The sequence below is a fragment of the Hydractinia symbiolongicarpus genome, chromosome 7 (assembly GCF_029227915.1).
Source record: "Hydractinia symbiolongicarpus strain clone_291-10 chromosome 7, HSymV2.1, whole genome shotgun sequence".
In the NCBI taxonomy this organism is placed as follows: Eukaryota; Metazoa; Cnidaria; class Hydrozoa; order Anthoathecata; family Hydractiniidae; genus Hydractinia; species Hydractinia symbiolongicarpus.
In genome coordinates, this window is record NC_079881.1 from 17,754,741 (window position 1) to 17,771,786 (window position 17,046).

Below are 17,046 nucleotides of genomic sequence, written 5' to 3' on the forward strand. Positions count from 1 at the left end.
AGTCGACCTCTGGCTGAATAATAACAAAATGACTATTAATACGGACAAAACTGAAACAATCTTTTTCGGCAACCACAGCCAGTTAAAAAAAGTTGAGAACAAAACTATCAACTATATGGGTATTCCTTTGAAGAGGAGCGAAAAAGTTAAATATCTTGGGGTAACATTTGATCAAAAAATGCAATGGGAAAAGCACATTAATGACATAAATAGAAAAATACTAATTAAATATTCTAAAATTAGAACCATTGCATCCTGTTTAACACCTCACACAAAAAACCTTTTAATTAATGCACTTGTCATGCCATATTTCAACTACTGCTCCTCGGCATGGGCTTGTGCCACCCAAGGTAGATTGGGAAAACTAGAAAAACGATTAAAATGTGTCCGTACCTTTCTTGGGAAAGAGAGGGAATATTCAATGAATAATTTACTCATCAAAAACGATGCCATATTAGTTTTCAAAGCCATGAATCACATTGCTCCTGATTACATGCGCTCAAAATTCCTTTTGACAAAAAACTGTCATAATCATCAAACAAGAGGAGCTTCAAAAAACAGGTTCACACTTCCCTTGGTCAACACGGAATTTGGCAAAAAAGCCTTCCCATTTAGAGCTGCAAAAGTGTGGAATAATCTTCCAGACCAAGTGACCTGTGATGGAAGTCTGCTTTCGTTTAAGACTTCCATCTCTAATGTATTTGGCAAATTCTAATGGAGATCACTTTTTAATTTTTTAATTTTTGTTTTTTATTCTTTTTCTTTTCAATTTTCACAGATTATAAATGTTACTATGTTTGATTGAGCTGAGGCAGTCTAAGGTTTATCATTTTTTGTTTCTTTTTTGTTCTAGTGGCCCCCAGTGGAAACAATCCACTAACTATAGGTTTTTGTGATTTTCTGGGCTAGCCACTTTAAATATTTATTATTATTATTATTATTATTATTATTATCGTAAAATCATCTTTGCCCAAATCAAACAACGATGACTCAAGACGAACTTCATTACGTGATACATTTATATCTACTCGGGTAATTCCATCGAAAGCAAAGGTAGGCTTGGGAATACCAAAATATACCATGTCATACTCCATGTCATACTCCATGTCATACTCCATGTCATACTCCATGTCATACTCCTTCCCAGTATAGTTAGACAAATCACCCTTAGCTTCAAATTTTATATTTTTGCTTATATAGCTTACATAACTTATAGACTTACTATTACCCTTCGTAACTATACTTGAGCCATGTCCACAATGCACCCACAAACCAATGTCATCAATATACTGAGAAACGATAGACGTAACCAAAAACCTAGCATCTTCCTTATTTATCATATAATCTTTAACAGCTGCACGAATAATCTCAGGACTAACATATCTTTTTTACGCTATTCACGACAAGATTAATACTAGGGCTTGGTGGGTTACCAGCAATAATCTTCAACACACATCCACTATTCAAAGGAGTTGGGTTATCAGCAATAATCTTCTTGACCTTAATTTCATCGAACAACTCCTCATCAATATCACGCTCGTGATCAACAACTATAGAAACCCTCCCTAACTTTTTATAGGGTTGTTCAAATTGAATCAAACTTGGCACACTTATGGATGTCCCAAAAGGAACAAAACGGAGCAATAAAATTTTGCTTGCGTTAGCACATTTCCTGTGACGTCATCAGAGGCTTGAAATTTGTTAATAATGCTAGTATCTGCTTTAAATTTAATTACTTTAGTTCTTAATCGAATATTTACATTCTGTTTGAAGTTTCTAAAAGTTAAATAAAAATTATTTAACAGATGTTCCGGTTATAACATAGAGCGGAAAAAAGTTGCCAAAAATTGCCCGAAAATTCAGTTTTTTTCGATTTTCGGGTAAAACCCTAAAAAATCGGGAAATGAAACAAAGATGTGTTGTAAGTTTCAAGTTCTAAGGTTAATTCTAACAAGAGTTATTATATTTTCCCCATTATAAGGATTTCATAAAACTTTTTAGGGGTAGTTTCGAGTAATAGTCAATATCAAAGCCTCTGAAAGGTATAGGACCTAAAAATTTGGCATGCAGGTGTCTAAAAGATAAATATTGAAACTCAGTAAGTATCATAGCCCTGCAACATAGCAATAAGGAGAGAGGGGGGGGGGGGGAATCCGCCCCCGCTCTCCCCGGACCGAATAGGGTTAACGAATATTTAGCTAGAACTATATGATGGAGGAAGAGTGACTGTCAATCTGAACTTTTGTTAAGTCACAATCCTGATGCAAGTTCCTTAATAGCAAGATGGATGAAAGAGCTATTATCACTTAGTGGTATAAACACTACAATTTTTAAGGCGCATTCTACGAGGTCTGCTTTCACTTCAAAGGCAAGCAGAACACGTCTATTTGAGAGGGATATTCCTACAAGGGGAACTTGGGAAAAAAATGACAAACGTTTTATAAAAAAGATTTTGATAAGACATTGATACGAAATTGCAGTCTCCACAGTGTGGAGGCGATTAGGTTATAAGAGTCCAGTTTTAATCGACTAAGATTCTTATGAAAGAGCAGATGTGGTTATGTTATAAAAAAATAATCCAGATTCAAATCCTGGCCAAAGTAGTAATAATGTCTATTATAATAAGAAAATAATAAACAGCTCCTTGCCTCGGCGATAAGGTTGTAAGAATTCAGAACAAATCTTTCTTCAATATTGTTCATAAAATCTAAATTACATTACAGGACGCTTAGCGCCCTGATGCAACTTAATTTATATTTAAAAGTTTCATTTAATAAATTATTCATATTTGGCAGGTTTTGCAAGTAGCAATAAGAATTTACATTTTTAACGTTAATTTATATTTAGACGCCGTAAGATGGGAGTGTCTTGCGTGCCTAATTAATTACGTATGAGAAGTCAATTGTTTTTCTATCACTACCTCTCCATAACGTTTCGTTGATTAAACTCACTATTAGCACAGGAGTAAGGTGAAATAAAATGCAGGGAGCATAAAATACCTGCGGTCTATCCGGTTAAAGTTATGTAACTTGCAAAAGGTATTGCTTTTTTTGAATAGGGAGTAACTTTTTTGTAATTATTTGCATCTATGTAAAATGTAGAATGTTGTAGGATTTCGTAAATGCGTGTTGGCCATCAGATTAACGAGATGCTGCTTAAGAAATATACGTGGGTACTGCGGATAAAACACAGGTTAGATATGAAAGAAATGTCTTTCTAGAGAAATGACGTATTTACTCCCATTGACGTCATTATATTGTTTTGCGTATCCCTACCATCTTCTCTATTATAATAGCCGTATTCCGTCTGTCTGTCTCTGCTCGGACCCCCGCTGAGTTAGAAAATGATGTTACGGAAACACGAATATCAAATGCGATATATTTTTATCCACTTTGTTGCGACGGGTAAATATAAAGGACGGGCGAACCCGTGGATTTTTCCACGGGCAACGACTAGTCTCTATTATAATAGCCGTATTCCGTCTGTCTGTCTCTGCGCGTACCCCCCGCTGAGTTAGAAAATGATGTTACGGAAACACGAATGTCAAATGTGATATATTTTTATTCACTTTGTTGCGACGGGTAAATATAAAGGACGGGCAAACCCGTAGATTTTTCCACGGGCAACGACTAGTTAAATATAATATTCTAAACATGTATCAAGTTCAATGAATGGCTATCAATATTGCATGGCAAAATACTTTCGTGTGCAGATGTGACGTTATCTTCGTTTTCAATGACGTCGGTGATATTACTTTTTATATGAAATTAAGAATAATATAGATACACATTTGACACACTCTATAAGAATATTCAAAATAAAAGCTTATCTTGAAATTTTGCTTGCATGATTGTGAACTTAGGGATTTTTATTAGTTGTTAACTCATATAAACTTGTAGAAGAGAGTTACGGATCACGGAATTCAATAAAGATTTTTCAAAAACTAATTAAAAAAACTCATGGGCAACTTTTCAAGCTTTTGTGTATGGCCGCAACACTTCTTTTTTCATAGGAAACTAAATTTGACTAATAATTAACATTTCAATACACCAGTACATAAAAGACAGCGTGTTTATAGCAAATTGTATTGTAACCAATGAAGATATTTACACTTCTACGCAAATACGCTTATCATATCATCGTGAAAACCTTAGCAATGGTGTTGAATTGTACAATTATATTATCTGCGGTGGAGAGTCAATGATTAGATTAACATCCTTTTCGGTCAAAGCATATTTTTCTAAAACACATTGCAAAAGAGAGCACTGGAAATACGAACCTAAATCTATAATATGCATAATAAAAACATGTGTCTATTCTATCTAATAAATAAATGTAAACCTGACAAAAATAAGCGATACTGTTTCGCAAATTAGTTTATAGGATCCCGTTCCTGTGGTATAGCGTTTTTACTTTCCATCAAAACATCAACATCTTTCAACCAACACACCAACAATGCCAGCTCCCACAGAAGCCAATGCCCCAATCCAACCCAATATATAGCTCCAGCCATACTTTGTAACGTCCTTGTTGTACGGATGTTTGTCTGTGTAGATGGCTAATGCGATGACCATGCAAGCTGCTGCACAGAACAAGAGGATGGCTCCAATAAGTGCTTTAATCTTATCTGAAAACAAACCTATAATAGCGACTAAAACAGCCGGTACTGACAGCAAACAGGCGATGACTGAAAAAGCTCGAGTTGCACGGAACCAGTCTTTTTCTGATAAGAATTCGCTGACGTCATTGCATGTATCAAGGATACAAGTTTTCCATAAACCAGTTTTAGAATCCACCTGTGTACCTTTTCTCCATGAATTGCCACCAGTTCCAGCAGCTAGAAAAATGAATGCTCCAATGGAGGCAATTAAGAATAAGATTTTACCAACAGCCATCTCTTCTGCGGATGAAAGTCTGAAAGCAATATAAAGGATCAAACGTTAGATGTTATCATGTCAAAAGCACACTAAACCAATAACGAATCGTTTTTACCATGTGTACAACAACTAACTTTTACACACACCACATGCAGAGAGAATCACAGTTTTCGCCAGTTAAGTTACATTAAAATGTAAAAACTTCAAAGTACATTTTTGATTTAAAAATCGATCGGAAAATTGCTTTAAGTTTAAAACGAGTTGGGTAGGAAAACGTTTGTTTTTGTTTTTATTAACTTATTACTAATTTAGCTCGTCACTGTGAATTCAACCTTCAACTTTTATTTCCAATCAGATCATACAAAGCTGATTTTAATTTAAGAACATGTCGTTTTGTCTTACTTGCAAAATGTCAAAATAGAATTTAATCGCCAAGTTATTGCTTTCTTTAGAAAGAAGCAGATGCATAGTCAATGACTTCGGCATTGATTTCGCAAAAGAAAATGCCCTACCTTTTTTACTTTGATAACAAAATATCCAAGAAAATTGATCAGAATATTAATTTCTGATTCCAAATAAAAATAATTGTAGAGAAAAACGACGTACCTTCTATCTTCTTGCAGAACTAAACTGAATGAACCAACTCCCACTTTTTTACAACTTTATTTCAACGAAAGAAACCGTCCTACTTAAAGTCGATCTGCTTTCCTTTGAATAGGACAAGCAGTGTAAAGAGTGCGCACTAAAATATTTAAACTACATAACAATGAAATCATACAAGACTCTAATTTGTCATTAAATATTATTGTACCGCCTAATTATTAACTTATTTATTACTCATTCATTCTATCCTCAATGCTTTCTTTAAGTTTAGAATTCACATTTTATCGAGTAAGGTTATATATTTTTAAATCGGTTAAATCCGATACATATCGGAATTAAAACCGGGCGTTGCTTTAATCTAGAATAATGAAAATATTCCATTCCATACCATTCTCGTCCAGAAACTGAAGATGAAAAAGCGTTATAATAGTCTTAGTCCTAAAAGTACTTCTAATATGCTATACATTTTATTTAAAAGCTGAAAAAACTGTTTGTAGATATGCTTAAGCAACGCCTGACCTCGATTTCCCCAACTTAAAATACAGGACAAACAGCGTTCATTGAATGAAATGATAAAGCACCAATCAAATAACAATATTACATCTGTTGTAGCAATTTAAAGTAAAAAAACGGACCATGGAAATATAACTTTAGGCAAGTCTTAAAAAATATTGGCTGTATATTAGATCTTATTTTTTCCTTGTTTTGTACAAAAGGCTTTATTAGCATCTAAAAAATAAATTTTTAAACTATTGTTTATTTACTTTTTTACTTTTTCTTTCGTCTTTTTTCTTATTATTTTTTCCCAAAAGCATAAAAGCCATGCCGACATGTTTGTCCCAATTTATTATATAAAACAAGAATATAAAAATTAATAATTTAGTATTATGAAAAGCCCTACACAAAAAGTAAAAAACATTCCTTCACTCGCTTTTTTCCGTGTTGAGCAAAGTATAACAACTTCGCTCGAAGGTCTCTTTCTTTTTATGATCTTCTGACTCACGTATGGAACTTGACAAATATGATTTAGGATTTAGGACGTGCAAGCATAGCATGTACTCAAATACACACCCCTAAGATATTCAACTTCGTCCCAGTCCTTTGTAAGGGGAATATCACGAACCGAATTGAGAATGGCGAATTTGGCGGTGAATTAACTTCAAAATATATTTTTGATTTTCCCGTGAAATGATAAACATGCGGCAATTTTAAAATACTGAATGTAAGCACTCAGTTATTTTGAATTTTGTCCAGTAATGAGTTTTTTCAAAGAATTAACACTGAATATTGCGTTAGGATGAAGTTCACAGCGAAATATTTCGCCGCTATAAAGTAGAAACTGATCCTGCATTTTAGCGAAGCGAATGTTCTGAGGCAAAATCAGAAATAATAAAACTGTGCATGCTCAGATACATTTTGCCGGCGAATTCGTCGTCAAATTCACTTCGTGAAAATCTGCTCTTAGGCCTTTTATATTTGGACGGCCTGGACAAGGCCCTGGCCGGTACGCTATTTTGACTACTACTAATTTAATCCGTTTTCTGCGCGCTAAGCGAGATGTTCTATTATGAGACCTTATGAAAAGTCATAACGTCGAGGTGTAGCCTTGAGCTTTTTATACGTAATAGGATACATTGAAGGAGTGTTGCGTTTCCTTCGATTATTATGTAATCTATTGTAATATTATGTAATCGCTGTTGTAAACAAAAAGTTCAGGAACCATGACTAAAATTGAACAATAATCTACAGAGTATACAATAATTTATGCTCTGTTTATATGATAAACAAGTTATCGCACATAGTCTCGAAAAATATCATATATATAATACACTCGCCTACGGGCTCGTGATGTATTTACACGAATATATCTCCGAAAATTTTCTCAGGACTGTGCGATCACTACTACTGTAATTTTTGTTGAGACTTTTTTATAAAAACTCCGGTTAAATTGAACCTTGCATAACTCAAACATTCGTTAACTCAACCCATTTTTCTTCCCCACAACAATGCCAATATAGTGATTATTGGTGATTTTTAATTTTATAATTAATTTTTTGTAAAAAAGGTGTTACGAAACTAGTGTCGCAAACTTTTTGTTTGTTACATGAAATAGTATTTATCAATCAGATTCCTATATGCCAAATATTTCGTTTCCACCTCTCAGATCGTTAGATCTCAGCTATTACTTAAAACTACCTCTGAAATCTATTGTAGTATTAATCTAGTTCGTTGAACATCCACTTAGGCAGAAGAACAATGGAAGGGATCCGTAATAATAATGTTGATGTCAGCAATGACCCGTCTGTGCTACAAAAGATATTTTTTCAGAAATTCGTTTACCCGTTGCCTTTAATGTGAGTTTGAAAAGATGATGAAGGAAGCGTATAAAATCATGTGGTTTCGACGAATCTTATTTTAAAAAAACATTTGTACACATTTCCCTCCATTGTGTAAAGGTTGAAATGTTGATCTAGAAAATTTGTAGCATCATATATTTTCGACGAACGGTTACAATAATATCAGATTTTTGGTTACGTTCTAACGTTTATAAAAATCAAATGACAGATCTTTCCTACTGTTCTTTATGTTAAGTGGAATTTTTCACGGGCTATCTAATAGTTCTTTTTGAAACCCTTGATAATTGGTAAAAATATATTAACTTTCGTTAGGATTTTATTAGAACTTGAACCTCAACACAATTAATTAAAATAACTATTTTCAATTTTACAACAATAACTAGAACATTATATGATTACGGGGGACTAATTTACTACATAACACAACATATTCCTAGCTAACGATTTAACAGTTCAACTTTGAAATTTCATGATCAACCACAATATCATCTCCTACATCGAACTTTTTATATAAACTCCTCGAACCTCTTAAACATATTAAACCAGATCTCAACAGAGCAAAACAAAGTTTTGTGCGTATATGTGTGACTGCAGTTGAAATGGGTATGTTCTTCTTATCCGCTGTCATTTCCAAAAGTCGACTGTAGAAAGTGATGCATTCGCGACCCATGCTTCCGTGAATTGAAAATATAAGCGGCGTGAAACTGCCATTATCAACACTCAAAATTCTACGATTGTAATTTCTTCTCGTTCTCGTTTGAAATGAAAGATTGTTGTAAAGTTTGGTTGTTGTACCTCGAGGCAGTGGGGTCAAAAACCCTTACGTCAAAAAATGCCTGTTGGCCGTTTATCCAAAAATAACGAGCACGAATGTCCGGTCTACAATCATCACCGGTTTTTACACTCTTTAAATCGAAACGTTCTCCAGTCAGCAGTAGCAAATTTGGTTCTAACTGTACGTCATGATAAACATCCTTGAGTAACTTTGATGTGAGGTTACGAATGTCGTTGTGACGTCTCGTAACAAAGCCACCCATCTTACACTTCATGCTGTGTTCAACGTCAAATCGAGCTCCACAAACGCAACTGCTGGGTAAGTTGGGAATGCTCCAAGTGTAGCGTAGACGCATAGCATCCCAAAACTCTTGCTTGTTGAGATAAAAACCTTGCTCAGTTATTGGCATAACATTGAGCCAATTGGAGACTCTTTTTTGTTGGTTGATGTCGTTTACCTTAACTTGCTTCACCGTCATGTTATTTCTGCATAGGGCCAGATTCTTTTTCTGGATATCCAATTTTAAAGTTCTAACTTGTGCTTTAGCTGTTTTTGTTTTTCCAACATCGTAGATACCGTCAATGTCTTGCTTTTTGATAGAGTTGACAAGACATTTTGTGATCATTCTCGAATTATTAAATTGTACTTGTGCGTCGTCAGGAAAAATAGTGAGATTCAATCCTCCAAGTCGTGTGGGAAATAATAGCAAAAGCCTTTCGTTTTCGAAGCATAGATGACCACCAGTTATCGCCGGTATGAATTCGTTTCTGACGACTGTCTCTATCGGTTGAAGTAATTTTTTTATGTCAGGAATGGTCCGTAGAAGAAATGTCAATTTAGCTTTAAAACCGGTTACAAACGCACAATAAGATGATTGAGGTTCAGCAATCTTTGATAGAAGTTTTAGCTGTTCAACTAAACTTGTAACTTTGCTATTAACATATTCAATCTTGTAAGACTGACTACCAATGACTGCACCGAGATGACGTTGACCAGTCGATGTTACCAAAATATTAGAATCTGCAAAGATTTGCTCAGCACTAAGTAGATACTCTTGTTTCACAATTAGATGGGATTTAGTCGCTTTCGGGAAGTAGCCGTATTTCGGACCGATGTCAACGATTTTCGACCAAAATTCTTTAATTTCGTAAAGTTTTCCAGCAACAGTAAAATCATCAGCGTATGCAACCTCTTTAAGGGTGTGGTCATTCGAACGCGTATTGTTGAAAAGTGCTTTCAACAATGGTATGATTCCAATAACATACGAAACCATCGACGTCGGATCGCCCTGTGTGGTGCCTTCCCTCGAAAGAATCTCCTTTCCGCCTATCACGAATAAACGTGCAGGTACAGCATAACAGTTGTTAATGAACGTAGCAATCATTGGGCATAACTTCGAAATGTTATGCAGCATTACCTTTCTATTAATTGAGTTAAAGGCATTCTCAGCATCGATTAGAAGAACAGCCTCAGTATCATCGTTGTAGAAAATGTCATGCATCGCATAGACGGCTGCTTGAACACCAGCATTTTGACCAGCACAAACTTGTAACGAACCTGCTGCTTTAATTACGTCATTTTTAGATATATTTATCACAATCTTCCCAACTATTCTACGAAGCACCTCACTAACACCAATTTGTCGTAAACCAGGATTTTTGTTTAACGGTATTAAACGGCAAGCAACAAAAGCTTCAAGCGGAGATCTATCAGATTCTGGAATATATTCAATACACAGCTTCTTTGTTAACTCGGCTATGGCTTTACGTAGATCAGTATTGGTTGTACCAAATGTGGACGAGCAAAGTATACGTCTCCATCCGTCAGCATCCAAACCTGACGGACTAGAACCACCTTTGGTATACGTGGCAGCTTTCAATACCATGTCTTCATCAATGATATCAAAAACAATATCATGGATTCGCTGTGACGGTTGATCTATTAACGTATCTTCGCTAAGATTCCCCTGATCTGGATGTTTTTGTTCCAATAATAATAATGTCTCGTCGTTAAGTGGAAGGATACCTTGCGTCATGTTGTCAGTTAATAATTGCAAAGCACTGTCGATATTTCCCTTCTGCATGAACAATCGAAACTTTTTCGAAATAGATGAAATATCACTTTTCGGATTTGGTGGTTGAAGTCTTTTTTGAATAGCAACAGCTTCATCAAAAAGTTCTAACAATTCGCCGTTCTCCCATAGTGTCAAGGGTCGTACTAAAGCTTTTGTATGGTCTTTTGATTTCGACTTCTTGCTGGGTTTTTGTAACAACAGTGAAGGCATTACATGAAGTGCTTTTAACGAAATAGGTTTCATCGGCGAATCGTCGATCCAAAGATTTATAAGACGTGTCATTTCTCGAATAAACGATTTTCCAGCCGCACCAGAAGGTAGTAAAAACAAATTCTTTTTCCAATAAACTATTCTTTCATATGTATAGTCTAAATCATGCGTGAATTTTGATCCTGGAATACTCTTCCAATATAAATTTTCATTTACTACAGTTGTTGGAATAATTCGTTCGGCAGCTGGTTGGCTTGAAGAGTTTGTAATTGTCGCTTCATTTGTTTTTCGTAAACATGTTCTAAGATGAATATTCAAACCTTTATATGTGGTAAAAGTTCTCGTATTACAGGAGTTGCATCTGAATGATGTAAAAGATGTCGCCAATTGAATTGGTTGCGCGGAACTGCCATTTGCGTTTGAATTTCGATTCGATTCGTTATTCACCAGCGGTCGATTTAAAGGGGCCATAACAAGTACCAGTAATTTCGCGGCAAAGTTAATCTGCTTAATACGTTTAGTCACGAACAAAAACTTCACATTTACTGCTTTGTTTCACATTTCCAATTAACCGTTAGGGAAAAACGTCCGCCATGTTCGAAGTCATTGCATTGTTGTATCATTAAAAATTAATGTTATGCACGAATATTGGATTTTTGGACGATTTTTAGCATGTTTTTATGCAAACTACATAAAAAAACAGAAACACTCATTGAGATGTAATACTGATATTTGTTCACTTCACTTTGCAAAGTAAATTATATTCTTCACAATTTTCTTTAACAAATTCTATAAAACATCGCCTATAAAATTGTTCTGTAATTTACCAAACTTTACTGTTATAATAGTATTGACGTCAAAGGAAAGCATATTAAATTAATGAAACCATTGCAGTGCACTTATAACTTTAAGGCCAAATAACTTGGAAACGAGGTGGTGACGTCAATGATTTTTCACCGCGTGGGTAACTAGGGACCACCTGGGACCAATTTGGGTAAGTTTTCCAAACCTGGGTCCCCAAATCCGTTTCGGAATGGACGGGTTGATGACGTCATCAAAAACCTTCAAATCCCAATATCTCTGCAACCGTTTGTCAAAGATACATGATCCTATGCATTTTTTTGATCAGCGTTTCAAGATCTACGCGATGAAGGCATTAGATATATAAAGTTCTGGAAAAATTTTTGCTGACGTAAGCAAAATATTTAAACCCTTATATCTCACTAACCGCTCATCAAAAGCGCATGATCATATACATTTTCTTGATCAACATTTTAAGCTCTACACAATAGAGGCAACGTGAAAACAAGGTTCTAAATTATTTTTTTAATGTATGGGTTGCTGACGTCATTAAAATCTAAATGATGCTTCTTTTTCGTTTTTAGTCTGCACAAGTGGATTTTTCCACGGGCTTTATCGATTAGTAATAGTAATAATAGATTAAAGTTCATACCTTTGTTACTATTAAAATAAATTAATAAACTGAGTAAACATTTGAATTAATATTCGTTATGCTACACAAATTCTGCTATGAAATACAGGAATCAAATTAATAAAAGTCTTCTATATTCGTTTAGCTCTTAAAGTTAATTCACACGAGTTTAAAAATTGGTGCATGAAAATTGGTATAAGGAATTGTCTAGAATGTTCTAAATTATCTTTCGTATGGTTGTACGTTCTTTTAAAAAAGGTTACAAGCGGAGTCATTTATGATAAGATGACATTAGTTTTAGAACAAAATACGAAATATTGTTCAAGTTTACAGTCCAGTTTTGCTAATTTTGTTGAAAGGTTTGTATGATTGTGTGTAGATTGTTAATTAAGACATTAATTGATTGATTTTTAATTAAGACATGTGTGACATTTCGTAAAGATTTGCATCAACTTTGCATAACATATCCTACGTGCAAGCTTATTTACAATTCAGATCAAAAATATCGTTAAAAATTAGTGTAAAATCTTATTACATTATACGAATTGTTACCATTCTTATACAAATTATATAACCAAAGAAACAAAAAAATTGTACCCACTTATTAACCAGGTAATTTAAACGATCATTAAACGTTAGTAGACGTTATGTCACTTCCTTTGCATTGTTTAGGTAGATATTTTTTTAATTTGAAATGTTAAATCAAATACCCGATTCACTCGAAGTAAACAATTGAATAATTCCGGCTCGGAAATTTCAAGAATATCAATATTGAAGCCATCCACGTCGAAATAATACTCTAAAAACTTCTCGCGATATTTCAACGCCAGCATATCTGTACTTGCATTTCGTGGATGAACAATGTATGTATCCTTTCTAAAAAATTGCATCATGTTGGCATCATGACAGCTTTTGAAAAGTTCCATTAATGTTTTCTTTTCTTTTGCATGAACTTCGGAGCGATTTTCATACTGAAGAATAAAAGTGCCATACACAATCTGTGACCAATTCATAAAATGCATAGAATGGATCGTTTCTTCATTAAAACAAGCCTCTACCAGTGTAAAGAAAGTTTCCTTCTTCATATAGTCAGCAACGTTGTTCCAGTCAATATGATGAGGTTGCAGCGAGCAAATTTTTTGAATTGCTGTTTGGTCGTTTAACTCTACTGTCATAACATTCAAACTACATTCCACTTTACCTTTTGCAATGAGTTGGATAAGCGATGTCAGCTTGGATTTGTAGTATCTTTTGACACTTTCAAGAAAGCTGCCAGCGTCTTCAAGGGAGTTGCTCATACTGAAAGTAGCTAAAAAATGCTCTGCGGACAGTATGTGATTTTGAAGCGAAGACGTTCTGGTAAACATAGTGACGTTACCATGGCATTGTGACTTCAAATCACCAAATATTTGACCTGTCAACTGGTAACGGCAAAATTCCACGCGATCTTGCTTATTTAGTAGATTACCACAGGCCTTGAACGATCTATACTCTACATAGCCCTTATACCACCTTCTCTTTGCTTCCTCCAAGGAGAGTTTAGTCTTTATCCAGAATTGTATCAACTCTCTGATATGTATTTCTTGAGTTGTCTCCATTACGCTATGACACGCAGCTCTAAACTCTTCCAGTGTTGTTTCGTTCCAACCTGTTGAAAACCAAACTTCTAAAATTGAATCCTGACTCGACTGCGTTTTCATCATCTCGTAAATCACAAGTGAACGTGCCACACTGATCTGTGATTGGTCAAATCCATGAAATTTCAATTTAACACCATTCCCTGTAAATTTCCCCATCATAATTTGAAAGAGATCGACATAGCCAATAAAAACATATGTCTTCCCGAACTCAAAAGATGTTTCTTTTACAGGTGCATTTCGAAATATTTGATATAGAGATTGTGAATAGCTTTGATATGGAAACTGCTTGTATATATCACCAGGCTTGGGGTTACTTAGTAAGAAATCAAATAACTGGGAGGAAAGATCTAGATACCACTCTATGAACAAACGTTTGTCCCATTGGACACAATCCAATTCAAGCTCTTGTACACCATATAGCTTTTGGTGATGAAATGCCTCTTATAATGTGCCAACATGCTCTTTCTCCTGAGGATATACATGTTGATATTCCTTATGGAAGTTTGGAATATCAAGACGTATATGAGCGAGTGAAGGATCGTTTTCTATCATTTTTACCATTTCTTTCGGTTTAAGTGGACTTGGTGGATTTAATTTGCTAAGTTCATGCAACATTTTTTTTGAATTTGTATCAACTTTTTCTTCACCCGTTTTGCTACATTTTATTTTATGTTGTTTCCAGTCAATGGCTTGGCATTTCTTACTGCAATACAATCGCTCTTTACAGCGACCGCAGTGATATTTTGCTTCTTCTGTGCAGCTGAGACATGTAGAGATTTTTGTTACACATGACCTAAAGAGAAAGTTGAAATGTGAATTTTATCTAAAGGTGATGGCATGTAAAATTGATGTAATAAAGCAAAATTTACTTGCACTGGTCTAATAGTTCCTTGTATAAAATTACTCAAATACTATTGTTTTTGAATAAATTTCAAGGAAAGAGTTTGGTGAGAGCATTCACAATCACAATTTAACTTTTTTTTTTTTTTTTTTTTTATTTACTTAAGAAAATTGTTATTTTAGGTAATGACTAATAATACTTTACAATTATGGCAACAATTTATTTATTTTTAATACTGTACTACTGTCTATTTAATCTGATTGTTCGAGTGTTTTGATTGTTTTTGAATTTTAAAATCTCTTCACAGAATAGATTATTGATTAATCGCTGCCTACAATCCTTGAAAGAGAATTGGAGAGTGCAATGTCATTGATTGTTGCAGGTTCCCTACCCCACAATGAGCGTGCGCCTCTGATGCATAGTAAAGTTGATCTTAACAAACTGAATGAGATCTTCGACCTTATGAATTTGGTCGATTGTTGAACTGTGACATCCCGCTTTTCAGCAATCATCTCTGATAGTCGTTTGTAAAACGCTCCACACTCACGACCCATTCCTCCATTTGTTGAGAAGACAAGGGGACTGAAGGTCCCATATTCTACGGTGTTTACTCGCTCGTTATAATGGCGTTTCTTTTCATCTTCATTCCTTTTGAAGCACTTGCTGAGCTCCAGACCCCTGTATCTTCGAGCACTTAGGTCAAAGACCCTTATATCGAAAAATGCTCTTTGCCCAGGAGTCCAGAACCCAGTAGCACTGATGTCCAAACGTGCTTCTCTGCTGCGATTGGCAGTACGATATTGAAACTGCTCGCCATCTAGAGCCATCAAGCTTGGTTCGCTTAGAACATTGACACATACCTCATCAATTAGCTTTGCTGTTATGTCGCGAATCTCATTATGTCTTAATGCCACAAACCCTCCTTTCTTACAGGACAGCGCATGTGAAACATCAAAACTGCTTCCACAGATACATTCAGTGGGTAATCGAGGTAGGGTCCAGTTATATCGAATACGCAGTGCATCCTGGAACTGGTCTTTGTTGAGATCGTACGCAAGCTCTTTGATTGGAAGATTTGTTAACCAGATTGAAGAACCGACTAGGCAATTGGAGTCGTTCTTTTTCTTTTGATCTTCATTCAACTCGGCTCTGACTCGCACCAGTTTCTCTTTATTTCGTTGGTTCTTCTCACTTTTAATCATTGCAATTGATTTTATTTCCCCATTTTCAGTGGTGCCAAGTATCTGATTCTGAAGTTTAAATGTAAATTGCTTTGAATTCTCGTGCTCGATCGGTGCAATTTCACAGACATTTTTAAGACCAAGTCCGCCCATCCGAGGCGGGAGGGACAGAAGATCTCTTTCTGTGTCCTTTATGACTTTCCCACCAGTGATGGCTGGTATAAATTGATGTCTCAAAATATCTTCAATTGGTTGGAGGTAATCTTCCATTTGAGGTATCGTTCGAATGAAGTATGAGTAGCGATGCTGAAAGCCACTCACATAACATGCATATGCCGCCTGTGGCTGGGTGACTGCAATCTGTGTCAGCAAGGTCAATTCATCAGACCAGTGTTTGACCCTCTTTTTGCAGTATTGATCTTTGGCTGTTTTACTTCCAATAACGGCGCCAAGATGTCTCTCACCATCTTTGGATATTTGTATATTTGTGCCTTCAAACACTGTTTTGGCAAGATCAAAGTGTTCCTCTTTTACAATTAGCCATGATTTCATTGGCTGGGGAAAGTATCCAAAGTGTGGACCGATTGTTGTAATATTGGTCCACCATTGCTTCAATGATTGCAATTTTCCTGTTGATGTAATATCGCCGGCAAATGCTGCCATTTGATCTGGAACATCAGCAATTGTTGACAACATGATGTTAAGGAGTGGTGTAATTCCCATAGCATAAACTGCCATGCCAATTTGGTCTCCTTGAGTGGTCCCTTCATTAGAGCGAAGTTCAATTCCACCAATGACAAACAATCTGGCAGGCACACGATAACAATTGACGACATAATTTGAGAACTCTGGACACAATATTTGCACATTGTGAAGTAGAGCTTTCCGATTAATGTTATTGAAAGCATTAGCGGCATCTACTAGTATCACCGCCTCAGCTCCTTCACTTTCAAATGCTTTCCTCATCGAGTGGATTGCAGCCTCACTTCCTCCTTTTTGACCAGAACACATCTGCACCCTGCTCCCCGATATGATAACATCTCCTTTAACAATTGA

General features: G+C 35.4%; 1 protein-coding gene across 2 annotated transcripts; it reads right to left on the reverse strand.

Annotated features, from left to right (window-relative positions):
• Positions 1-4,071: 4,071 nt before the first annotated feature.
• On the reverse strand, positions 4,072-5,682 carry LOC130649238 (lens fiber membrane intrinsic protein-like). 2 transcript variants are annotated; one of them, XM_057455489.1, is made up of 2 exons: positions 5,484-5,682; positions 4,072-4,914 (listed from the first exon to the last, which is right to left on the reverse strand). In XM_057455489.1, exon 2 carries the CDS (start codon positions 4,893-4,895, stop codon positions 4,428-4,430), a length of 468 nt encoding a protein of 155 aa, XP_057311472.1. In that variant the 5' UTR covers positions 4,896-4,914; positions 5,484-5,682; the 3' UTR covers positions 4,072-4,427. The 2 variants fall into 2 exon arrangements, with proteins under 2 accessions (XP_057311472.1, XP_057311473.1); XM_057455490.1 differs by having other exon boundaries at positions 5,390-5,531.
• Positions 5,683-17,046: the final 11,364 nt, after the last annotated feature.

What these genes read in the sequence shown, in the direction of transcription:
- LOC130649238 (XM_057455489.1), bottom strand. Translation starts at nt 4,895, where the DNA reads ATGGCTGTTGGTAAAATCTTATTCTTAATTGCCTCCATTGGAGCATTC.